Source organism: Rattus norvegicus, chromosome 4, assembly GCF_021556685.1.
Source record: "Rattus norvegicus strain SHRSP/BbbUtx chromosome 4, alternate assembly SHRSP_T2T, whole genome shotgun sequence".
In the NCBI taxonomy this organism is placed as follows: domain Eukaryota; kingdom Metazoa; phylum Chordata; class Mammalia; order Rodentia; family Muridae; genus Rattus; species Rattus norvegicus.
Window position 1 is genome coordinate 168,171,709 of NC_141537.1, and position 26,201 is coordinate 168,197,909.

The 26,201-nt window shown below is 36.4% G+C and overlaps 1 protein-coding gene and 1 pseudogene across 1 annotated transcript; both read left to right on the plus strand.

The window, feature by feature from the left end:
• The first annotated feature begins 477 nt into the window (after window positions 1-477).
• Tas2r124-ps1 (taste receptor, type 2, member 124, pseudogene 1) lies at window positions 478-1,407 on the plus strand (annotated as a pseudogene).
• Window positions 1,408-6,254: 4,847 nt separating this feature from the next.
• Window positions 6,255-7,199, plus strand: Tas2r13 (taste receptor, type 2, member 13). The gene is given in 1 exon segment (NM_023998.2): window positions 6,255-7,199. A coding segment is annotated over 1 exon segment (945 nt).
• The last annotated feature ends 19,002 nt before the right edge of the window (window positions 7,200-26,201 follow it).

Below are 26,201 nucleotides of genomic sequence, written 5' to 3' on the forward strand. Positions count from 1 at the left end.
ACTTGACTCTGAATGACTTTTAAGTCTTCAGTGGCAAGACTCACAACTGAGCACAATTATTTTTAATTTATATTCATTGAACAAGGTTTTTGTAATATTTGTACCTCAGGGCTCAAAACAGCATAAGCAAATTTTCTAAATCTAAGAAGGTCAGAGATGCAAAACAGTAGGAAATAATTTCTTGATTTTCATACCAACAAATACGTTTTGTCCTTTGTTCCTAAATCATCTACCAAATATTTCGGCCCACAACAATCACATAAAAACATTATCTAGGACTTAACAGAGAACTGAAAAAAATGTAACAGATTAAATACCAAGTTGGAAGATGCTTGGCCTCCCTTATAATTGGGCATTGCAGAAGGAGGAGGACAAAGAGGAGAAATATTTTAACTACACAGTGGACCACATGCCAAGCACTTGATCAGTACAAGAGGTGCAGTGATATTAAATCCTTTGGATTTTCTTTGTTTCAATATGGTATCTGTCCTGCACAGCATCTCCACCATTATAATAATCACAGAGTTCATTTGGGGAAATTTAAGCAATGGTTTGATAGTGCTGAAGAACTGTCTTGATTGGATCAATATAAAAGAACTTTCCACACTTGATCAGATACTCATTCTCTTGGCAATTTCCAGAATTAGTCTCATCTGGGAGACATTACTCATGTGGGTTAAAGATAAATTAGTTTCATCTATTACCATCGAAGAATTAAAAATGATTATGTTCAGTTTTATGCTATCTAGCCACTTCAGTCTCTGGCTTGCTACAGCTCTAAGCACCTTCTATTTATTCAGAATAGCTAACCACTCCTGGCAGATCTTTCCTTACTTAAAATGGAGACTAAAACAGCTGATTGTGCAGATGCTACTGGGAAGCGTGGTGTTCTTGATTGCAAATATAATACAAATAACCATCACTCTTGAAAAGAGGTTCTATCAATATAAAGGAAACACAAGTGTGAATTCCATAGAGAATGAGTTTGCACTTTTGATATAGATGATGTTCTTTAACATGACTATGTTCTCTGTGATACCACTTTTATTGGCCCTGATTTCTTTTTTTCTGCTAATCTTCTCTTTGTGGTAACATCTCCAGAGGATGCAGCTCAATTCCAGAGAAGATAGAGACCCTAGTACCAAGGCTCACAGGAATGCCCTAGGAATTATGGTCTCTTTCCTCTTGCTCTATACTATGTATGTCCTCTCTCTTCTTATATCATGGATTGCTCAGAAGAATCAAAGTGAACTGGTTCACATTATTTGTATGATAACTTCATTCTTGAATCCTTCAGTCCACTCATCTATCCTGATTCTGGGTAACTGTAAATTAAAGCAGAGTACTCTTTGTATACTGAGGCAACTGGGATGTAGGCTGAAATCACAGAATACAGCAACTACATAAGACATCCAACAACCTACGGGGTTTTAGATACAAACAAATCTATGAGGAAGTAATTCACTAACTTTTTCTCCTTATGATAGAGTAACAATTTTTTAGTAGTAAATATAAATCACTGACTAAGGCTCACATAACAGCTATTTTAACATTAAATCAAAGCAGAAGTGTCAGCACATACCTTTAATCATACATCTCCTTCAAACACAGCATTCAAGAGGAAGGTGGATCTCTGCCAGTTCAATGAAAGTCCAATTTAAATGGTCATTTCCAGGAAAATCCGGGATATGTAGTGGGACTCATTCTTTAAAAGTTTTTCAACAAATTAAAATTTTGCAAGATCTCATTTTATGAAGTTTATATAGGTAATGTTGCAGAATCATTTGTATATGTATGAGAAATTATTGGCCAAGAGTTTATTCACAGAATAACAAAGTTTCTCTATCACTCTCCTGCCTGGTGACAAATACAACCTAAAAAGAAGTGATGATTGGAGGAAGAAAAATCAGCCAGATAGAGGTGCATGGAAACAGGTATCTACTTACAAATTTACACTGTGTAATCTTTATTCTGGTTGCTAGATATACAGCTTACTTTAAAGAATATAGTCTATATGTTGTGAATATATGTTTTATTAATATGTGTGCTATACTCAAAATAGTCAAATTTACTTATTTACAAAGTTCCTTTCTTGTACCTGGAACATAATGCCCTAGCAAACACAAATTATTGAAAAAAAGTTTTATTTCAGCCCACAGTTCAAGGATATTTTATTCCCTTCTTCAGCTTCTAACATCATGAAGATGACTATAATTAATTTAAAAAACATTAACATATTTTACAACCATAGAATTTTCTATATACTATGTAGAGTTACATATTTTAGATTTTATAAATATAGTTTTGCAAGTCTTCCACTCATAATGCAAGCTTTAATGTTTATTATTATATGCCTTTGAAATTAGTGGAAGATTTCATTGAGGGTATAAGGTGTTTTGTTTAACACTGTATGTGTTTTTTACTGAACCAGAACTTCCATGGACTCAAAGTGACTATTCTTTTTATATTCATAGGTGTTTCTTCTGTGCATATTCTTTTAATATTAGAAAATAATTAACATTATTAGGGTGCTGAGATGTGGCATCCGAGTGTTAAGGCTGTGTGCTCATATTCCAGCTACTATACGATTTTAAGGAAAATAAAAACATTTCTGTACTATACTGAATATCAAACAACCAGAAACCTCAGAGCTCCCTGGAACTAAATCACTAACCAAAGAATACACATGAAGTGACTCATAGATCCAGTCGCATATGCAGCACAGGATGGGCCTTTTTGGGCATCAATGGGGCAAGGCCCTTGGCCCTATGAAGGCTTAATGCCCCAGTGTAGAGGAGTGCTAGGTCAATGAGGCAAGAGTCAGTGGGTGAGTAGGGATCACCCTAATAGAAGCAGGGGGCAGGGATGGATAGGGGGTTTGTGAAGGGGAAACTGGGAAGGGGGATAACATTTAAACTATAGATAAATAAAATATCCAATAAAAATGGGAAAAACAGAAAAAAAAACAGTTCTGAGTATCCCACTCTCTTTCTTTTTTCTTTTTTTTATTATTAACTTGAGTATTTCTTATATATATTTCGAGTGTTATTCCCTTTCCCGGTTTCCGGGCAAACATCCCCCTCCCCCCTCCCCTTCCTTATGGGTGTTCCCCTCCCAACCCTCCCCCCATTGCCGCCCTCCCCCCCATAGTCTAGTTCACTGGGGGTTCAGTCTTAGCAGGACCCAGGGCTTCCCCTTCCACTGGTGCTCTTACTAGGATATTCATTGCTACCTATGAGGTCAGAGTCCAGGGTCAGTCCATGTATAGTCTTTAGGTAGTGGCTAAGTTATACATTGTCTTGTGAAATTTTTAGTAAGATCTTGTGGGCAAGTCATGTTCTTTCAGAATGAGTTAAGCCCATAGAGAGTTCCCAGTTTGCTTTGACAATGTAATGAGTTCAGAGAAAGACCAAGTATCAGCCTACACACTTATGTGTCCACCAAGACCATCGAAGAAACAGGAAAAACAAAAATAGAAATTTGCTAAAGCAAATGGCAAAGTGATGTCTTGTTTTGGAAAGAAGCACATAGTATACTAATTTATTTGATCATGATCAACATTTTTTTCCAGATTTTACTATATTTGTTGTTGACATAAAGTATAGAATATTTAAATCCTACTTTAACAACATACAAGAGAAATATTAGTTAACTTATAAAAATATGAAGAGAATGAACATTAAATTGTCATGTATGTTACCTATTTTATACATATTTGATACATATTTGATGATTTTTCTTACAACACTGACAAATATAATATTAGGATAGTAATAGTAGCAGTATATTTGACTGCATTTATATTTAATTGAGCTCAGAAAAATATTGAATTCTTTTGATTAGAAAAACTATAAATCATTCCAGAAACATAAATTTTCATTTTTATACATACACATTGCCAGTTACACCACCACCAGTTATTGACGATGCTTTCTTTTTTCCATTGTATATTTTTGGATTCTTTGTCAAAGATCACATTTCCATAAGCACGTGGTTTTATTTCTGGGTCTTTAATTCTATTTCATTGATCAAACAGTTTGTTTTTGTGCCAATATCACATACTTTTGATCACTATTCCTCTGTAGTAGAGGATGAGGTCAGGGATTGCAGTTAGCCTTTTCTTTATGGTTAAGAATTGTTTTTGCTATTCTGTTTGTTGTTGTTGTTTTGTTTTGTTTTGTTGTTCTTTTTGCCTTTCTAGGTAAATTTTAGGATTGCTATTTCCATGACTTTGAAAAATTGTGTTGGGATGTTGATGGGGATTGCATCGAATCTGTAAATTTTCATTGTTAGGATGGCCATTTCTACTATGTTAATTCTGTTAATCCATGAGCAGGGGGGAATCTCTCTGTTTTCTGAGATCTTCTTTGATTTCTTTCTTGAGAGACTTAAATTTATTGTCATACAGATCTTTCACTTATTTGGATAGATTTATCCCATGATATTTTATATTATTTGTGGCTATTGTAAAGAAAGTTGTTTTGCTAATTTATTTCTCAGCCTGTTTATCATTTTTATAGAGGAAGGCTACTATTTTGAGTTAATTTTATACCTGGCCCCTTTGCTGAAGTTGTTTTTCAGCTGAAGAAGTTTTCTGATTCAATTTTTGGAGTTGCATATGTATACTATCATATCATTGGCAAATAGTGATACTTTTATTTCTTCTTTGCCAATTTGTATCCCCTTGATCTCTTTTAGTTGTCTTATTATTTTAGCTAGCATTTTGAGCACTATATTGAATAGATATGGAGGAGTGCACATCTTTTTCTTGTCCTCAATTTCAGTGGGATTGCTTCAAGTATCTCTCCATTGAATTTGATATTAGCTGTTGGTTGCAGTAAATTGCTTTTATTATGTTTAGGTATGGTCCTTGAATTCCTAATATCTCCAATACTTTTAACATGATGGGGTGTTGTATTTTGTCAAATGTTTTTTCTGTATCTAAGGAGATGATCATGTGATTTTTTTATTTGAGTTTGTTTATATAGTGGATTATGTAAATGGATTTTTGTATATCAAGCCAACCAAGTATCTCTGGGATGAAGCCTACTTGAGCAGGTTCTTAGATTCTGTTTGCAAGAATTTTATTTTGTATTTTTTGCATCAATATTCATAAGTGAGATTGGTTTGAAATTCTCTTTTTTGGTTGGGTCCTTAGGTTGTTTAGGTATCAAAGTAATTGTGGCTTCATAGAATGAAATATGTAGTGTTTCTTCTGTTTATATGTTATAGACTAGTTTAAGGAATACTCATCTGAGGTCTTTTTTGAAGAATTTGAACTAAATCCATCTGACTCTGGACTTTTACTTACTTGATATATATGACTAAGACCAGGGAAAATGGAGAGCAAAGATGCTTCCAATATATTGATGGTAAATATCTTATTGCTCTGAGAATCACTTGATCAAAGGTGTATGACTAATGAAATATAGACCTTTCAATGTCATGAATTATGTACTTATTAAAGAAAATATTTCCTCATATAGCAACATAATTATACTTTACAATTGTCAAAATGAAAATAATGTTGCAAGTACATTATTTACATGAATATTAAATTTGCCCTTTTCCTTAAACCAACATATTTTCACATATTTTCTGACTCTCAAAAGAGAGAGAATTGAGGAGAGAGGGACAGAGGGAAAGGCAGAGGGAGAGGTCCTGACTTTTTACAAGAATACCTCTTTCCTTCTTTGGTTGCCACCTTTCACTCTAAGTGTGGAAAATGTAGAGCCTGAGCTCTGGGGAAAACAGAAGTCTGGTGATGAACACCAATCATCCTTTGCACGTTTTCTATGTCCTTAGTGGCAAGGCTGTAGAGCAGAAGTCTTCAGTTAGTTTTATTTTTGTAACTTTGTGAACTAGAAGCTCACAATGCAAACTGGGCAAACCAAATTTCCTTAAATTGATACAGGCAGAACATGCAAAACAGTGGAAAAGTCATATCTTGATTAGCATCTCTGCATTGTGAGTTTGCCTTTATTTCTTAAATCATCTGATTAGTATTTAGGCTCTGATAAGGACAAAGACATGCGGGCTAGGACTCACCAGAGAATCTCAGGAAATAAAAGAAACACTTAAGAAAATATGTAGATTAAATATCAAACAGGAAATGTTCAGCTTGTTGTATTTTCAGAGATTTAAAAGGGAGCAGAGCAAAGAGAAGAAAGAATTATCTGCACAGTGGATAACTCATGGACCACTTGGTGATCCAGTAATGAGCAGCACTGTTATATCTCAGGCTTTCTAAGATCATGGAACCTGTCATTCACGTCTTTGCCACTCTACTAATACATGTGGAGTTCATTTTTGGGAATCTGAGCAATGGATTTATAGTGTTGTCAAACTTCTGGGACTGGGTCGTTAAACGAAAACTTTCCACAATTGATAAAATTCTTCTTACATTGGCAATTTCAAGAATCACTCTCATCTGGGAAATGTATGCTTGTTTTAAAATTGTATATGGTTCATCTTCATTTATATTTGGGATGAAGTTACAAATTCTTTATTTTGCCTGGATCCTTTCTAGTCACTTCAGCCTCTGGTTTGCCACAGCTCTCAGCATCTTTTACTTACTCAGAATAGCTAACTGCTCCTGGAAGATCTTCCTGTATTTGAAATGGAGACTTAAACAAGTGATTGTGGGGATGTTGCTGGCAAGCTTGGTGTTCTTGCCTGGAATCCTGATGCAAAGGACTCTTGAAGAGAGGCCCTATCAATATGGAGGAAACACAAGTGAGGATTCCATGGAAACTGACTTTGCAAGGTTTACAGAGCTGATTCTTTTCAACATGACTATATTCTCTGTAATACCATTTTCATTGGCCTTGATTTCTTTTCTCCTGCTAATCTTCTCTTTGTGGAAACATCTCCAGAAGATGCAGCTCAGTTCCAGAGGACATGGAGACCCTAGCACCAAGGCCCACAGAAATGCTTTGAGAATTATGGTCTCCTTCCTCTTGCTCTACACTTCATATTTCCTGTCTCTTCTTATATCATGGATTGCTCAGAAGCATCACAGTAAACTGGTTGACATTATTGGTATTATTACTGAACTCATGTATCCTTCAGTCCACTCATTTATCCTGATTCTAGGAAATTCTAAATTAAAGCAGACTTCTCTTTGGATACTGAGTCATTTGAAATGTAGACTGAAAGGAGAGAATATTTTAACTCCATCTGGCAAACCAATTAACTAGCTGTTATATATTCTGTATTGCAAACAAATCAGTGAGTTAGTAGTTCAAGGATTCCATCCTTGACTTATTGTATCATGGAAATCATATAGGGAGAGGCTGAACAAGCTATCTTCTGTAAATTGGCAAGGGTTGCATATAGTACTGGTACTGGGACACCATCCAACCATAAAACCTTCTAACCATAACCTATCTGACTGCAAGATATGCTGGGACAATGGTGGCTCAGAGATTTTGGGACTGGCCAACCAATGTCTATTCTTTCTTGAGGCTCACTCAATAAGGAGGCCATGCCCAACTCTTCCTGGATGGCCAGGAACCAGAATCTCTGATGGCCCAATGATCTATGGTAGAACCAAGCATTACTGGAAAAAAGAAATAATCACTTTGATGAATGGTCAAATATTTCCTAAATATATTCTGATACACTTGTACATCATTTCTCTTTCCCAATCATCATCACAGGGACTTCTCCCCAGCACCTGATGGGAACAGATACCAAAATCTACAGCCAAATACTAAATGCAGGTTGGGGAACTCCACAAAAGACTGGAAGGAAGTACTGTGAGAGCCAGAGTGGTCCAGAACACTAGGAGAACACAGAACATCGAATTAACTAAGCAGCACTCATAGGGTTAATGTAAAATAAAGCAGCAGTCACATAGACTGCACAGGTGTACTCTAGATCCTCTGCATATATGTTGTGGTTGTCAAACTTGGGAGTTTTGTTGGACTAATAACAATGTGAATAAGTAAGTCTCTGACACTTATTCCCGCTCTTGGAACCCTTTTCCACATTTTGTATTGTCTTACCACCTTGATATGAAGGTTTCTGAATAGTCTTTTTGCATCTTGTTACTTCATATTTTGCTATTATCTCTGGGAGGTCTACTGTCTTCTGAAGGGAAACAGTGGAGCAGTGGATCTGAGGGAGGGTTTATGTGGGGAGGAGAAAAATACGAGGAGACAAGGAAAAGATGATGTGGTTGAGAAGCATTGTATGAGAGAATAAATTTTCAAATCAGAGAAACAAAAGTGTCTTTACATAAAATACACATCACTTAAAGAACAAATAATATTATTGAACTCTACTATTTAAAGATCATTTAAATAGACATGATGATGATTTTTATGATTTTTATGTATAATACTGACATTTTGACATCGTCACAGAAATCATTAATAGATTCAATTGCCTTATTAACATATCAGAAAGTGATTTTAACAAAAGTAAGCATGCAATTACCACTTAGTTGTTAACTACAAACCTGTAACTTATGCTCTTAATGGCCAATTTTAAACTAACTGGTTGAGAATTTGAAGTAATTAATTACTTGACTGTACCATGAACCTCTGATTACAGGTGAATTATGGAAGTCTAGGTCAATTATTTAAAAACTTAAATCATGAAATGTTGATTTAAAAAACTAACAATGATAGTTTGTGGATAGCAATTAAATTAAAACTAAAATTTTAATTAACTTTAAAAAAGCAAATAACGTTAACTACAATATAACCGTGACTTTTCCTTTTTAACCATATTTTACATGTATATAACTGCATATTTTACTCCACAAGGCTCTAAGATCAATAATTAATAAATGGGAACTCATGTAAATTAAAAACTTCTGTAAAGGCAAAGGACACCATCAATAGGAAAATTGGGCAAACTACAGATTGGGAAAAAAATCTCCAATTGTACATATGATAGAGGGCTTATATCCAAATTTTGTCAAGAACTCAGGAAGTTAACCTCAAGAAACCAAATAACCCAATTTAAACATAGGGTACATAACTATACAGAGAATTCTAAACAGGAATCTCAAATAGCTGAGAAGCACTTAAACAAATGTTCAAAGTCCTTAGACATGAGAGAAAGGCAAATCAAAACAACCCTGAGATTCCACCTTAACAATCAGAATAGCTAATATCAAAAACTCAACTAATAGCACATGCTGGTGAGACTGTAGAGAAATAAGACCACTCCTTTATTGCTGGTTGGTTTGCAAACTGGCAAAACGACACTGCAAGCCTACCTGACAACTCAGAAAATTGGAAAGAAATCTACCTGAAGACTCAGCTATCTCACTCCTAAGAATGTACCCAAAAGATGATACACTGTACCACAAGGGTAAATATTCTACTATGATCACTGATTCTTGTTCATAATAGCTAGAACATGGAAACATCTCAGATGTTTCTCAACTGAAGAACGGATACAGAAAATGTGGTTAATTGACTCAATGGAATACTGTTCAGCTATTAAAAACAAGGACATCATGAATTTTGCAGGCAAATTGGTGGACCTAGAAAATATCACACTGAGTGAGGTAAGCCAGACCCAAAAGAATATGCATGGAATGTAATCACTGATAGGGGGATATTAGCCAAAAGTACCCAGGATACAGCCCATGATGGTAAGAAGTTTAACAAGAAGGGAGACCCAAGTAAGGATGCATCAATCCCACTTAAAAAGGGGAGGAAAATAATCATGGGAGTCAGATAGAGGGAGGGACATGAGTGCTGGAGAGGAAGGAGAAGAGTAAGGATAAAAGGGGGACTGTAAGTTGATGTCCTCATGCAGCTGAAAGCAGACACAAGATAAAATGAGGCCCATCATTGGACTAAAAGAAAGGGAGATGGGAACAGAGTTTTTAGAAGAAGAAGGAGAAGCAGAGAGAGGAAGCAACATGAAGGCAGACATAAAGGATTCAAGCTGTGCATCTCTATATAGATACAGGTTGTTATGAATATTTCTTAAGGGATGGATTTCTATAGACAAATCTATCTTATCTAGATAGGCACTTTATATCTTTATCAATGGGTTGTAAGTTAATCGTGTGGACGTATTGCACATTGAACATTTAACATATAAATCTGGTTGTTGGGTTACAATTTGTTCATTTATAATCTAAGTTGTTTGGAGTCTGAGCAGAGTCTGTGACAGGAAGCCGTTTTGGCTATAGAATGCTTGGGTCACACTAGCATTACCTGCGGAACATGCTGTGTGTGTCAGGCATGGTAACAACCCACCAAGAGAACAGTGTGTGAAAGGGGCTGACAGAAAAACAGCTAGAGAATAGGGATCTACATGGAGTGAGAACTCACGGGAACTGTTTCTGACAGTTTTTGAAACATACCAGAACAGGGAACAAGATCAGGTACAGGGAGAGAAAAACCCAGAGGGCCAAGAGAATGAATAGATATATGCAGCTTCTGGGTGTGGGAAATGGTGGAACCCTCTAGAAAGTACCAGAGACCAGGGAGTTGAGAGACTCTCAGGACTCAATGGGAGAGACCTTAGATGAAATGCCCAATGTTGGGGAGAAGGAACTGAAAGAGTTCCCAGACAGGGCATCAAGTAGAGTAATGGGGTTGCCATCCCACAGTCAAAACTCTCACGTAGAATTGTTCCTGTCTCAAAAACTTCATTAATAAAAATCAAGAAGAGACTGAGGGAAAAGAGGTTCTGTGACTAGCCCAACTTTGGGATCCATCTCCTGGGCAGACACCAAGGCCCAACACTATTATGTGCTGTGATGTGTTTAAAGACAGGAGACAAGCATAGCTGTCCTCTGAGATGCCAACCAGCAGCTGACTGAGACAGACATAGATAGTGACGTCCAACTATTTGACTGAAATAGGGCTCCTCTATGATTGAATTAGGGGAAGGATGGAAGATCTGAAGAGGACGGCAACCCCACAGGAAGTCCAGCAACCTCAACTAACCCAGATGCCAGGGAGCTCCTGAGACTAGCCAACAAGGCAGCATACAGAGGCTCGTCCAGGGTCCAGACACATATATAGAAGATCAGGCCTCAGTGTGAGAAGATGTGTTTAGAGGCCCCAGGGAGGGCACATGCTTGGGAGGTGGGGAGAGCATCCTGTAGGAGGCAAAGAGGAAGGAGAATGGGATAAGGAATCTTGTGGGGAGGAGCCATGAGAGAGAGCTACAGCTAGAAGTAAGTAGAAGAATTAATAAAAATTACTAATAATGATAATTTGTTGGTGGTAATTAAACTAAAATTAAATTTTTAATTAAGTTAAAAAGCTAATGTAGTTAACTACAAAATAACTATGATTTTTATTTTTAAATGATACTTCACATGTATGTAATTGCATATTTTATTCCATTGGGGATCTAGGGAGGGGTAAGTTATAATGTGTAGCAAAATATAATTTTTAACCCATTAGTTAAAATTTGATTACATAGTGGTTCACCTAGGCGATCCTAACAGTGGACTGTATCATTTTACCAGCCCTATGCTCACCCAACTAGTTGATTCCTTTTACTAACTAAGTGGACTTATTTGGTTCATAATTCTTTGGTACATAGATTTGTGAATATTGAGTAACATTTAAGTAAATGTTTTCTTTCCGCTTCTGACTTACTATTTCATTTTCCTTACTGTATCTTTCAAAGACAAGAATTAATTTTTAATTTTTTTGTGAGTGCCCCTTTATGTTGTGTGAGTATGGGTGCACACGTGTCATGCCTCACACATGTAAGTCAGAAAACAACCTTGATTGTCAGTCTTTGTCTTCTGCTTTATTTAAAGCAGGTGCTCGTTGTTCACCACTGAGTTTATCAGGCTAGCCAGGCTATGACTTTATAGGGCTCCTCATCTCTCTGCCTCCTGTTATATTACTGGAATATAAAAAAAAATAAGGACACATGCTACCTGATGTAGATTTTTCAGAGCTTCCTGGGATCTGAACTCAGGTTCTCAGGATTGCACGGTACATGCAACATCAACTGATATATTTCTGAGCCAACTATTTTATGTTCATGTGGCTGTGGGAGAGCCACATTAAAATAAGTCCTCAAATAAGCATACAAAGAAAAGATGGACAGTAATGAAAATATTATTCAATTTGATGCTTGAAATTTTCAGCAAAATATAAAAATTTATGTCTATTAATATATTAAGCAATAAATAGTTAAAAACAAATGAGAAAAAATTTAATTTAAGAAAGGAGAAATGACTGAGATTTTATCCTAGGACTACAGAGAAGACTGGAAAAATAATTTCTTTATTTCCTCATGTGCAAGTCAATATATACAGTTCTACATAAACTCTCTAGTTGACACCATGTCATTTTATATGGAAAGAAAAGTTGGATTTAAAAACTCAGTGTATTATGATTAAAGAATTAAAATGAAATGAGTTATTGTCATGGGCAATCTGACTGCTAAGTTTGTGCTCCTGTTTTATAGTCACAATATGCTCATGGGTGTCTTAGGCTTTGTCATCATGAATGCACATCCTCCCTTACACTTCAAATCATCTCCAAAAAGTAATAGCACATACAACGGAATACCAAGACAACTTTAACAGTTATGCTGCAGTGCTCAAGGAACAACCTTGGGAAGATTCCAAATATGCCACAAACATTGAAATTATTTCCTCTGTTTATTTTTATTTGCAGTTACTTCGATTTATAGATAGAGAACCACTGTAGCAGTCAAATATTAATTTAATTGATAGCAACAACTAAGACAGAAAAATTTAAAGGTAAAACCAAAGGGTTCTATACAAGAGTATAAAAATAAAGACAAGAATATGGATAATTTTTGAAATATAATAATAAAACAAAAAATAAAAGTATATAAGCATATATTTCTATTTCAATGAAATTACAAATATCAGATATAGTGTGCTGGGTGAGCACTGTGTCTGTCTTCTCTATTTGCATTCTTAGGATTGTGTTGTATCATGGCACCCAGCTGTCATTGCTTTTAATAGCAGCTCCTCAAATAGTCTGATATGTTTTCACTTATGTCAAGAAATCAGTCTATGAGGAACTAACTCTACATATAGAGAAGGATTTATGACCAGACCACCAACATTGTGGATTTCTAGCAGTTTGTAGTGGATCAGCTGGGTGGACCCTGATGTTTGTTCTTCAATGGCATCTTGTTCCTAAATTGGTGTGTGTGTGTGTGTGTGTGTGTGTGTGTGTGTGTGTGTGTGTGTGTGTGCGCGTGCGCATGTGCAGCATATTTTATGTTTATGTGTAGGATTCTGCTTCTTTTCTTATAAGTTTTATGTCTACTGCATCGTTGTTAGTCATCTTTGTTGCCTTCTAATCCTCATCTCACTTCTTACCCTTCATTGACCTTGATGATCAGGTCGTTCTTTGGGGCCAGGGTCCTAAGAGAGAAGGGCATAAGATACAACAATAAAGAATACAAGAAAACTTGGGTCAGGAAGTCTTGAACAAACTATGTCTTATGTCAATCAAGTTTATTGAGAAGCATAGAATCTTATATAGAATTTAAGCATAGTATTAAAATGGGACAAGTTAGTCAAAAAACTCTCACATAGTAAGACAAATGAGCAGGAAGCCTATCAAGCAGTGTTGCACAAGAAGAGCACAGACTATTTAAAGGTTGTCAGAGACCAAACACACAGCAGCTGTGTGATAAACGACATCCATTTTTGGTGAAAAGAGTTCTCTAGATGCAGAACTCAGTTTCACCAAGGTCATGCTCCAAGGCTGTTAATGCTCTGACAAACATATACTTGGCTTTAGAGAAAGGTTTCCTTCTTCATACTTCAGGTCCTCAGGGGAAGCTCTGGGTCAATCTAGCTCTTAACACTCTGTTAACCTAATAATTCTTCATGCTATGGGTTTTCTGATCAAATTTCTGTGTAATTTGTTTTCCTATTTCTTATTCATTTATTTACTTTTACACCCTAGATTTTATTCTCCTTCTGATTCACCACCCCAAGAGTTCCACATCCCATACCTCCTCCCCACCCTAGCACTACCATCCCCTCAAAATCTGCAAGGATGCCCCTACCCCACCAGACTTCTAAACTTTTGGGGGCCTCAGGTCTCTTGAGGTTTAGGTGTACCTTCTCTGACTGACTGAACCCAGACCTGGGAGTCCTCTGCTGTATATGTGTTGCAGGTCTCATCTCAGCTGGTGTATGCTGCTTGGTTGGTGATCCAGTGTCTAAAAGATCTCTGGGGTCTAGGCTAATTGAGACTGATGGTCCTCGTGTAATTTGTTTTCTGATTATTTCTCATGTTTTAAAATTTTTTCTCTGTGCTTTTATAATTTTTATACAAGTGGTTAATAAAAGACTCTAAGAAAATATAGGAACAGTGTGTTTAATGGTGAAATATGGAAACTTTCAGACAATTATATGTACAAGAAGAGCTTTGTAAAAAAAACAGTATACAGTAGCAAAAAAGGGAATAATCAAAAGGGAATGAATAACAGTAATTATGTTTCTTGTTCATAATGCCTTTGCCTCATTAGTAATACAATATAATCCACAATTTGATTATAAAGTAGTCTGAGAATATTCATCAAGATTCTCCAAAAATATTAAAATAGTTATTTACCATCAATGACTATTTAGAACATGAAATTTTTTGTATTGGAAGTATTCTGTCACTTTAGCAAAAAAAACATAAGTAGCCTTAGAAATTAACTTTTCATACTTATTAAACCATATTAAAGATCACTAAATGCATTTCTGAACAAATAGAAATGTAACTCTTGCTTTTGAAAAGACAGAATCAATACTTTAAGCCAGATGCTATAGTTTAGAACCTGTTTCCAGTGCTGGTTCAGTGAAAATCACAATGAGTTTCTAAAATAACTACTAAATTCCTGAAATTATAATTAGAAAACAAACATGCAAGTATTGGTAAGGTAGGAAGCTTTTGCATGAAAGCCATTAATGAGTGAAGTGCTTAATGAATCTTACAGGCCGAGAGCTCTCATTTTGACAAAGGATCTGTAAGTATTGTCTACTCTTCATGATTCTTTTCCCATTTGGAAAGTTACAGGGTATAATAAATCATGCCTTAAGTTATTGTTGACTACATCATAACAATTAACACATTTAACATAGTATAGTTATAATAACTAACTCATATGTTGGTTTTATATTGCTTATAATTGCATTGGAAGGCAAACAGACGTATGAGAAGAGATGAAAAAGAATATGTCCGTCTGCGTTTATGGCTTATGAAAAACAATGTTGTAAGTATTAACTTTAAGTACTCGGGGTTTACTGGTTTTCAATAAAACAAAAAGCTTTGTAAAAGTAACAAAAACTACAGAAATGCCATTAAATTATTTTCTGTCACTCAATTTTTTGTTATTATTTGTAAAGACAGTGTTTTTTAATATTTTATTAGATATATTTCTTCACATACATTTCAAATGTTAGTTCCCTTCCTAGTTTTCTGTCCATAAGCCCCAAACCCCTCCCTTCCCCCTTCCCTATACAAGTATTCCCTCCATACATGCCCCTGACTGCCTCCTCCACATAGTCCCCTGCACTGGGGGTCCAACCTTAGTAGGACCAAGGGCTTCCTCTTCCACTGGTGCTCCAACAATATTCTCTGCTGCATATACATTTGGAGCCCTGGGTCAGTCCATGTATATTCTTTCAGTAGTGGTTTAGTCCCTGAAACCTCTGGTTGGTTGGCATTGTTTTTCTTATGGAGTTGCAAGACCTTTCAACTCTTTTAATACTTCCTCTAATTCCCCGCAAGGGGGTCCTGTTCTCAGTTCAGTTTTTTGCTGCTAGCATTGACCTCTGTATTGGACATGCTCTGGATGTGTCTCTCAGGAGAGATCTATATCCGTTCCCTTTCAGCATGCATTTTCTAGCTTCATCAATCCTATCTAGTTTTGGTGGCTCTATATCTATGGGTCACATGTGGGTCAGGCTCTGAATGACCATTCCTTAACTCACTGCTCTAATCTTTGCTTTCATATCCTCTCCTTTGGTTATTTTTCTTCCCCTTTTAAGAAGAAGTGGGAGCATCCTCATTTTGGTCATCCTTCTTCTTGAGCTTTGTGTGGTCTGTGGATTGCATCTTGGGTAATTCAAGATTTTGACTAATATCCATTTATCAATGAGTACATAACAAGTGTGTTTTTCTGTGATTGAGTAACCTCACTCAGGATGATATTTTCTAGATCGTTCATTTGCCTATGATTTTCATTAAGTCATTGTTTTTGATAACTGAGTAGTACCCCATTGTGTAGATGTACCAGATTTTCTGTATCCATTCCTCTGTTGAGGGGCATCTGGGTTCTTTCCAGCTTCTGGCTATTATAAATAAGGCTGCTATGAATATAGAGGAGCATGTGTCTTTGTGTATGTTGGAGCATCTTTTGGGTATATGACCAAGACACTTATATCTGGGTCCTCAGGTAGTGGAATGTCCAATTTCTGTGGAAACTCCAGACTGATTTCCAGAGTGGTTGTTTTAGTTTGCAATCCTACCAACAATGGAGGAGTGTTCCTCTTTTCCACATCCTCACCAGCATCTGCTGTCACCTGAGGTTTTTATCTTAGCCTTTCTGACTGGTGTGAGGTAGAATCTCAGGGATGTTTTGATTTGCATTTCCCTGATGACTAAGAATGTTGAACATTTGTTTAGGTGCTTTTTGACCATTCGATAATCCTCAGCTGAGAATGTTTTGTTTAGCTCTGTACCCCATCTTTAATAGGGTTATTTGGCTCGCTGGAGTCTAACTTCTTGAGTTCTTTGTATATTTTGCATACTAGCCCCCTTTCAGATGTACGATTGGTAAAGACTTTACCCAATCTGTTGGTTGCCATTTTGTCCTAATGACAGTGTCTTTTGCATTACAAAAGCTTTGCAGTTTTATGAGGTCCCATTTGTTGATTCTTGATCTTAGAGCATAAGCCATTGGTGTTTTGTTCAGGAAATTTTCTCCAGTGCCCATGTGTTCGAGATCCTTCCCCACTTTTTCTTCTATTAGTTTCAGTGTATCTACTTTGATGTATATGTCCTTGATCCATGGACTTAAGTTTTGTACATGCTGATAAAAATGGATGGATTTGCATTCTTCTACATGCCGACCTCCAGTTGAACCAGCACCATTTGTTGAAAATGCTGCCTTTCTTCCATTGGATGGTTTTAGTTCCTTTGTCAAAGATCAAGTGACTGTAGGTGTGTGGGTTAATTTCTAGGTCTTCAATTCTGTTACACTGATCTATCTGCCAGTCTCTGTACCAATACCATACAGTTTTTATGACTATTGCTCTATAATACTTCTTGAAGTTAGGGATGGTGATTGCCCCAGAAGTTTTTTTATTATTGAGTATAGTTTTAGCTCTCCTGGGTTTTTGTTATTCCAAATGAATTTGCAAATTGCTCTTTCTATCTCTATAAAGAATTGAGCAGGGATTTTAATGGGGATTGCTTTGAATTTGTAGATTGCTTTTCACAAAATGGCCATCTTTACTATATTAATCCTGCCAATCCATGAGCACGGAAGGTCTTTCCATCTTTTGAGATTTTCCTCAATTTCTTTCTTCAGAGACTTGAAGTTCTTGTCATACACATCTTTCACTTCCTTTATTAAAGTCACACCAAGATATTTTATATTATTTGTGATGGTTGTGAGGGGGCCATTTCCTTAATTTCTTTCTCAGCCTGTTTATCCTTTGAGTAGAGGAAGACTACTAATTTACTTGAGTTAATTATATACCCCGACATTTTGCTGAAGTTGTTTATCAGGTTAATTAGTTCTCTGGTGGAACTTTTGGGGTCACTTAAGTACACTATCATATCATCTAAAAATAGTGATATTTTGATTTCTTCACTTCCAATTTGTATCCCTTTGACCTCCTTTCACTCTCTGATTGCTCTGGCTAGGACCTTCAGTACTGTATTGAATAAGTAGGGAGAGAGTGGACAGCCTTGTCTAGTCCCTGATCTTAGTGGGATTGCTTCAAGTTACTATCCATTTAGGTTGATGTTAGCTACTGGTTCACTTTATATTGCTTTTATTATGGTTAGATATGGGTCTTGAGCTCCTGATCTTTCCAGGACTTTTATCATGAAAGGATGTTGAATTTTGTCAAATGATTTCTCAGAATTTAATGAAATGATCATGTGGTTCTTATTTTTGAGTTTGTTTATATAGTGGATTACATTGATGGATTTTCATATATTAAACTATCCCTGCATCCCTGGGATGAAGCATGATGGATGATCGTTTTGATGTGTTCTTTGATTCGGTTTGAAAGAATTTTACTGAGTATTTTTGCGTCAATATTCATAAGGGAAATTGGCCTGAAGTTCTCTTTCTTTGTTTGGTCTTTGTGTGGTTTTGGTATAAGAGTAACTGTGTCTTCATAGAAGGACTTTGGTAGTACTCCATTTGTTTTGATTTTATGGGATAGTTTGGACAGCATTGGTATGAGGTCTTCTATGATGGTATGATAGAATTCTGTACTAAACCTATCTGGACCTGGGCTCTTTTTGGTGGGGAGACTTTTAACATCTGCTTCTATTTCTTTAGGTGTTATGGGTTGTTTAGATGGTTTATTTGTTCCTAATTTAACTTTAGTACCTGGTATCTGTCTAGAAAATTGTCCATTTCCTCCACATTTTCCAGTTTTGTTGAGTATAGGCTTTTGTAGTAGGATCTGATGATTTTTTTTAATTTGTTCAGATTCTGTTGTTATGTCTCCTTTTTATTTCTGATTTTGTTCATTTGGATATACTCTCTGTGACCTCTGGTTAATCTGGCTAAGTGTTCACCTACGTTGTTGATTTTCTGAAAGAAACAGCTCCTGGTTTTTTCGATTCTTTGTATAGTCCTTTTCATTTCTACTTCGTTGATTTCAGCTCTGAGTTTGATTATTTCCTGCCTTCTACTCCTCTTGGGTGTATTTATTTCTTTTTGTTCTAGAGCTTTTAGATGTGCTGTCAAGCTGCTGACATATGCTCTCTCCTGTTTCTTTTTGCAGGCACTCAGAGCTATGAGTTTTACTCTTAGTACAGCTTTCATTGTGTCCCATAAGTTTGGGTATGTTGTATCTTCATTTTCAGTAAATTCTAAGAAGTCTTTAATTTCTTTCTTTATTTCTTCCTTGACCAAGTTGTCATTGAGTAGAGAATTGTTCAATTTCCATGTACATGTGGGGTTTCTGTCATTATTATTGTTATTGAAGACCAGTCTCAGTGTGTGGTAATCTGATAGGATGCCTGGGATTATTTCTATCTTCCTGTATCTGTTTTGTGGCTGATAATTGTCAATTTTGCTGAAGGTTCCATGAGGTGCTAAGAAGAAGGTATTTTCTTTTGTTTTAGGATGGAAAGTTCTAAATATCTGTTAAACCTATTTGGTTCATAACTTCTGTTAGTTTCTCTACATCTCTGTTTAATTTCTGTTTCCATGATCTGTCCAGTGACGAGAGTGGAGTGTTGAAATCTCCTACATTTATCGTGTGAGGTGCAATGTTAACTTTGAGCCTTAGCAAGGTTTCTTAAATGAATGTACGTGCCCTTGCATTTGGAGCACAGATATTTAGAATTGAGAGTTCATCGTGGTGGATTTTTTGTTTCATGAATATAAAGTGTCCTTCCTTATCTTTTTTAATGACTTTTGGTTGAAAGTCAATTTTATTTGATATTAGAATGGCAACTACAGCTTGTTTCTTCAGGCCTTTTGCTTGGAAACTTGTTTTCCAGCCATTTACTCTGAGGTAGTGTCTGTCTGACTCTGAGGTGTGTTTCGTGCATGTAGCAAAATTCTGGGGTCTCTTTACGTATTCGTTCTCTTAATCTATGTCTCTTAATCTATGTCAAAGGGAATTGAGTCCCTTGATAATGAGAGAGATTAAGAAATAGTGATAGTCGCTTCCTGTTATTTTCATTGTTAGAGGTAGAATTATGTTTCTTTGACTTTCTTTGGATTCATTTTAAGGAAATTATACTCTTGCTTTCTGTACAGTGCAGTTTCTCTCCTTGTGTTGGATTTTCCATCTATTATGCTTTGTAGGGCTGTATTTGTAGAAAGATATTACGTAAATTTGCTTTTTCATGGAACATTTTGGTTTCTCCACGTTAATTGAAAGTTTTGCTGGATACAGTAACTTGAACTGGCATTTGTGTCCTCTTAGGATCTGTATGATATCTGTCCAGGATCTTCTGGCTTTCATATTCTCTGGTGAGAAGTCTGGTGTAATTCTAATAGGTCTGCCTTTATATGTCACTTGACCTTTCTCCCTTACTGCTTTTAATATTCTTTCGTTGTTTTATGCATTTGGTGTTTTAACTAGTATGTGACAGGAAGAATTTCTCTTCTGGTCCAATCTATTTGGAGTTCTGTAGGCTTCTTGTATGTTTATGGGCATATCTTTCTTTAGGTTAGGGAAGTTTTCTTCTATAATTTTGTTGAATATATTTACTGGTCCTTCAAGTTGGGTGTCTTGACTTTATTCTATACCTATTATCCTTAGGTTTGATCTTCTAATTGTGTCCTGGATTTCCTGTATGTTTTGGGTTAGGAGCTTTTCGCGTTTTACATTATCTTTGACAGTTGTGTCAGTGTTTTCTATGGTATCTTCTGTCCCTGAGATTCTCTCTTCTATCTCTTGTATTCTGTTGGTGATGCTTATATCAACAGTTCCTTTTCTCTTCCTTTGGTTTCCTATATCCAGGGTTGTCTCCCTTTGTGCTTTCTTTATTGTTTCTATTTCATTTTCAATTTGTTCACATGTTTGGTTGTGTTTTCCTGTAATTCTTTCAGAGATTTTTGTGTTTCCTCTCTAAGGGCTTCTACTTGCTTACTTGTGTTTTCCTGCATTTCCCTAAGGGAGTTCTTTATGTGTTTATTAAAGTCCTCCATCATTATCAAAAATGTGATTTTAAACCTAAATCTTGCTTTTTTGGTGTGTTTGGATATCCAGTATTTTCTTTGGTGTGAGAACTGGGCTCTGATGATGCCAAGTAGTCTTGGTTTCTGTTGCTTAGGTTCCTGTGCTTGCCTCTAGCCATTGGGTTGTCTCTGGTGCTTGCTTTTCTTGCTGTTTCTGAGAGTCACTTGCTATAGGCCTCTGTGTTAGCACTCCTGTATAACTATTTTCCTGTTTCTTTCAGCCTTTCCTGATAACTGGTGCTCTGATTTCAGGTGTGTCGGTGCTCCTGGAGACTGTCTTCCAGCTCCAGCGTGGACAGGAATCAAAGGATCCTGTCCCTGATTGCTTGTGTAGATCCTTGCAAGCTGCGGGCATAGTTGGCACTGTGTGATTCTCTCTTGGGTCTGGATTGTGGGCAGAGGGTATTCTCCTCTGACTTCTCAGGAGTATCCACACTTCTGAGGGTCCAGCTCTCTCCCCCTCGGGATTTGGGTGCAGGGAGCAGTTTGGCTGGTTCATTTCGGTCCTGGCTACAGACCAGAACCACAGGTACCTGCGGCTGTCTGTTCCTATATCCCAGTGTCCAGAGGCACTGTGCAGTTTCCCCTTGGACCAGGGATGTGGGCCGAGGTGTGCAGAGGTGGCAGTCTGTCCTGAGGACTTAGGTTGTCTGCGCTCTGGGGTGGTCCGCTCTCTTCCCCATGGGATTTCTGTACAGGGAACTGTGGAACTGTATCAGTTCACTTCCAGGCAGAGCAAGAAACAGGAAGTGACCTGACACAGAGGACTTCTGCCTCTGTGTATCCTAAATCCACCAGGCAGGTCATTTGGTAGCAGAAAAGTGGGTCTTACCTCTGCTCTCAGCTGTGGCGAGGCTTCTGGAGACTGTCTTCCAGCCTAGGCATGGGCAGCAATCAAAGGATCCTGCCCCTGATTGATCATGTAGGTCCTCGCATCCAGAGGGCAGAGTTGGCACTGTACAATTCTCCTTTGGGTCTGGACTGTTGGCAGAGAGTATTCTCCTCTGACTTCTTAGGTGTATCCATACTTCTGAGGGCCCAGCCCTCTCCCCCACAGGATTTGGGTGCAGGAGCTGTTTTTCCTGTTCAGTTCGGTCCTTGGAACAGACCAGAACTGAGGGTACCGGCTACTGTCTGTTTCTATATCCTTGTGTGCATCACTTCCCTGTGCCTGACCATGGCGGCAGCATCAGAGCCCTTGATGCCTAAGCTCAGTCTCATCCTGCCCCATCTAGGAGGAGTAGTGGAGCAAACTCAAGTGGTTCTGTGACAATTTATATTTTTGCTTCTAAATGCAACTTTGTTCATAATTAATATTCTAAAGAAGCACACTTTATTGAATAAAAATAAGAGTCCTTTAATCAGTCTCCAAACAATCATTCTGCCATTGTTGATACCTTCAGCTCTTTATTTAAAATATGCCTATACAACCACCACATCCCCTGGCTTTATTAGGGCCGATAATATAAATCTATCTTTTTGATCTATTGGTCTCCCATTAGAAAACACATTATATTATTTAAACTATCGAAAGATAATTTTTTTTGTTAAAGCAGTAGTGTTACATCAAATGAAAACTAATCCCAATAGTATTTTTGCTTTTATTTCTGAGGAGTCTTAGTAGCAATGACCCAGATATTTCCATGCTTTTATTTAAGATAACAATGCAGACATTGCTAGACTGGCATAAGTTTGTTGTCATATGTTAATGACCTAAGTAAAACTGTGGGAAGCTGTTGATTTCTATGCTTTTTAACCTCTCCCTGAGCTCCTTTTCTGCTTGGTGTAACCTACTTGTAGGGGAACTTCATTCTGCTATGTTGTGCTGTGTTTCCAATCTTAGTTCACCCTTAAAACTATATGCAAACATCCTGTGAAACTTCTGTATGTTTTCCTCTAAAATAGACTTCGGAGATAAGTTTCTAGTAAACTGGGTTTTTTGTTTTTTTTGGTTGGTTGGTTGGTTGGTTTTGTGTTTTAGTTTGTTTGTTTGTGTTTTTAGATTTATTTATTCTATTTGTATGAGTACACTGTTGCTGTCTTCAGACACACCAGAGGAGGGCACCAGATCTCATAATAGATGATTGTGAGCCACCATGTGGCTGCTGAGAATTGAACTCAGGATCTCTGGAAGAGCAGTCAGTGCTCTTAACTACTGAGCCATGTATCCAGACTGATAACTTTCAAGATACATTGTGTTTATTTCCTTTGATCAAAATTACTTCAGGTAACCGAGGGTAAAACAGTAATTTACCTGGAATACTCTGAGTCTTCTTTTGCAGTGCCTACAATTTCTAACACCACCACTGAGATCTTCTTCGGTAACTGTCATGTTATTCGCGTTTCACTGCAAGAGGATCCTTAGTAACTTGCTGTTCCTTTGCTATCTTAACTGAGTACCATACCATCATTCACCTACCTCACTATCTGCAATGAGTGTCCTGAAGGAGATCATTATGGCAAGTAGACAGGAAAACTGTGAATATCTTTGATGTTGATGGAAGAAGGTATCTTTTGACAAGATGGAGGCAGAGTGACAAGGATGGCTAGTTGAATAAATTCATCTATTTTTTTCTGCTCTCATATGCACAGATGAAATAAGTCAAGTTTACTAAGCATTTACATTTATTTTTCTAAAATAGGAATCTGCGTATTTTTAAACAGTAATATAACATTAAGTATGAAGTGATGCATAATGCATGTTGACTATGAGACTAACTTAAGTCAATTAGAACAAAATAGAAAATTTTGATGCAAGAAAATGTAAAATTTGTAGGTAAGTGTGGGTGTATGCATTAGTATGTGTTTGCTAATGTGTGAGCATCCATATCTTCATACACATTGAAATCTAAAACATGAATTATTTATATTATTTTGAATTTGGGAATATTACAGTATTATTAGATGTACTGGCTAGTTTTGTGTGTCAACTTGATACAAGCTGGAATTATCACAGTAAAAGTAGCCTCAGTTGTTGAAATGCTGTCACAAGATCCAGCTGTAAGGCATTTTCTCAATTAGTGATCAAGGAGGCTATTGTGGGTGATGCTGTCTGTGGGCTGGTGGTCTTGGGTTCTATAAGAGAACAAGCTGAGCAAGCCAGGGGAAGCAAGCCAGTAAGTAACATCCCTCTGTGCCCTCTGTATCAGCTCCTTCTTCATGACCTGCTTGAGTTCCAGTCCTGACTTCTTTTAGTGGTGACCAGCAACATGGAAGTAAGCTGAATAAACAGTTTTCCTTTCCAACTTGCTTCTTGGTCATGATGTTTGTGCAGGAATAGAAACCCTGACTAAGACACTAGATGACATAGACTGTAGGAACGTCATTTAGTGACATATGCACAGCTGACATTATAGACCTAACATCCAAGTATTATAAAACTTCTAAGATTAAAAAGACCATATTAGAAAAGAACAATTTATTTTCTCCTACAGAAATTTATTTAATAATGCTTTATCCAAAAAAGTAAGTATTATTTAAACAAGAGAAAATTGCAAATGAACTAATATTTCTTTGCATGTCAGCACATTAGAATTCAGTATTTCCTTCCTCTATGACCAGTTGATCATGCCTAACTCCTATATATGAAGCATACTTTGTGTAGAAGGTTAAACTTGATACTATATGTGTTTATTTTCAGGATGGAAAACACAATTGAGTTTTCATGAAGCAGATATAATACATATTTAGAAGAACTCTTTGAGTAATATTTATTAGGAATGATTGATGTTGAGACATTGTCCTAAGGAGAATGAATGACATCCTTCAGAGTCATTTTTATTTTGAAATTCATAATTAGGAGTTTGGAAAATAGATTCATAGGATTTGTGAACTGCACGGGCTGGGTCAAAAAAAGAAAGCTCTTTTGATGGATCAACTCCTCACTGTTCTGGCCAGAATCACTTTCCAGAATCACACTCCTCTGAGTACTACTTCTAAATTGTTGACTATCTAAATTGTTGACTATCATAACTAATCTATCTTAATGATAATTCTATAAGAATTCCTCAAATTATATTAATAATTATTAATTTGGAGAAAAAATCACAGACATGGAGGACCCTGTAAAATACCTCGATATTATATGCTGAAAGAGTCAAGATATAACCATGTGGTATTATCCAAAATTTATAGTTATTTAATAACAGAATGTATATGAGAAAAGACACAAATCCACGACTGGAGAACTTTCAATAGCTATTGTAATTGATTATATTGTGTAAAGACCAAAGAAGCTTTGTAGCTCAATCCAAAGTATGAAAATATCTGATGTCAGATGCTCACTGGAACTGTGACCCATGTCTGTCTATAACAAGGAAGATTTTTTGTTTGTTTGTTTGTTTTAGTACATTTTCCTAATACTGAATTATAAGTGAAAAAGAGTTATTGGTTTATCACATTCTGCATTGCTTTGTGATGATAACATGACAATACTACTTTTGACATTGTTTGATTTAGCACTTCTATCTAGAAACTCACAAAAACCAATACACGGCTGATGACGTTTATTTCTCAGGTCCCTCAGCAGCATCTTTTATATTGTTCCTTTTATTGAAAGGTCTTTATTGTACAAAATATTCTGGTTATGGTTTCTCAATGATCTGTTGATCTCTTGTATACTGTGTGGAATGAGAGCAAAGGTATATCAGTGAAGAAGCTTTAGCTGTAAGAATAAAATCTACAAACCTATACGATGTGTACCGTATATCATTTTTACTAGCCTTCTACTTTTTAAACGCTTCTTCCTACTTCCTATTAAAGTCAAAACATTTGTAGCAATTATCACACACACACACACACACACACACACACACACACACACACAAAACCTACGGAGTCCATTTAATTTTGCTTGTATATATAAACATATTTAGAGTTGGTCAGAACTCTTAAAATATTTGATCAACATATACTGAATGCATATACGTGGTACAAAGAACAATAGGAAAGCAACGATTTCTTGGAACAAGCTAACAGTTTAACATAATGCATAAAATATCTCATAAAGTTATTATGTAGAAGATAAATAAGCATTTATGTTAGTTATGCCTGGCTTCATAATTCTGAATTTGTTAATCATAGTTTGATTAATTACATAGGTTTTAAAAATACTTTTAAGAAAGTTGAATAGGCAGTCTTTTTTATATTCTTTGTACACGTCCACAAACACGAATAATCCCTAATTTAATTGGATAAGATAAAATGCTTTCTAGAAATTTCCCTAGAAACAATTTACACATAGTCTGGTTTTGAAAGAAATAGGAAGCATAAAGTGCTACAGACTCTGATACTAGTCACACCGCGTTTCTTAAATTGGTTGAAGGACT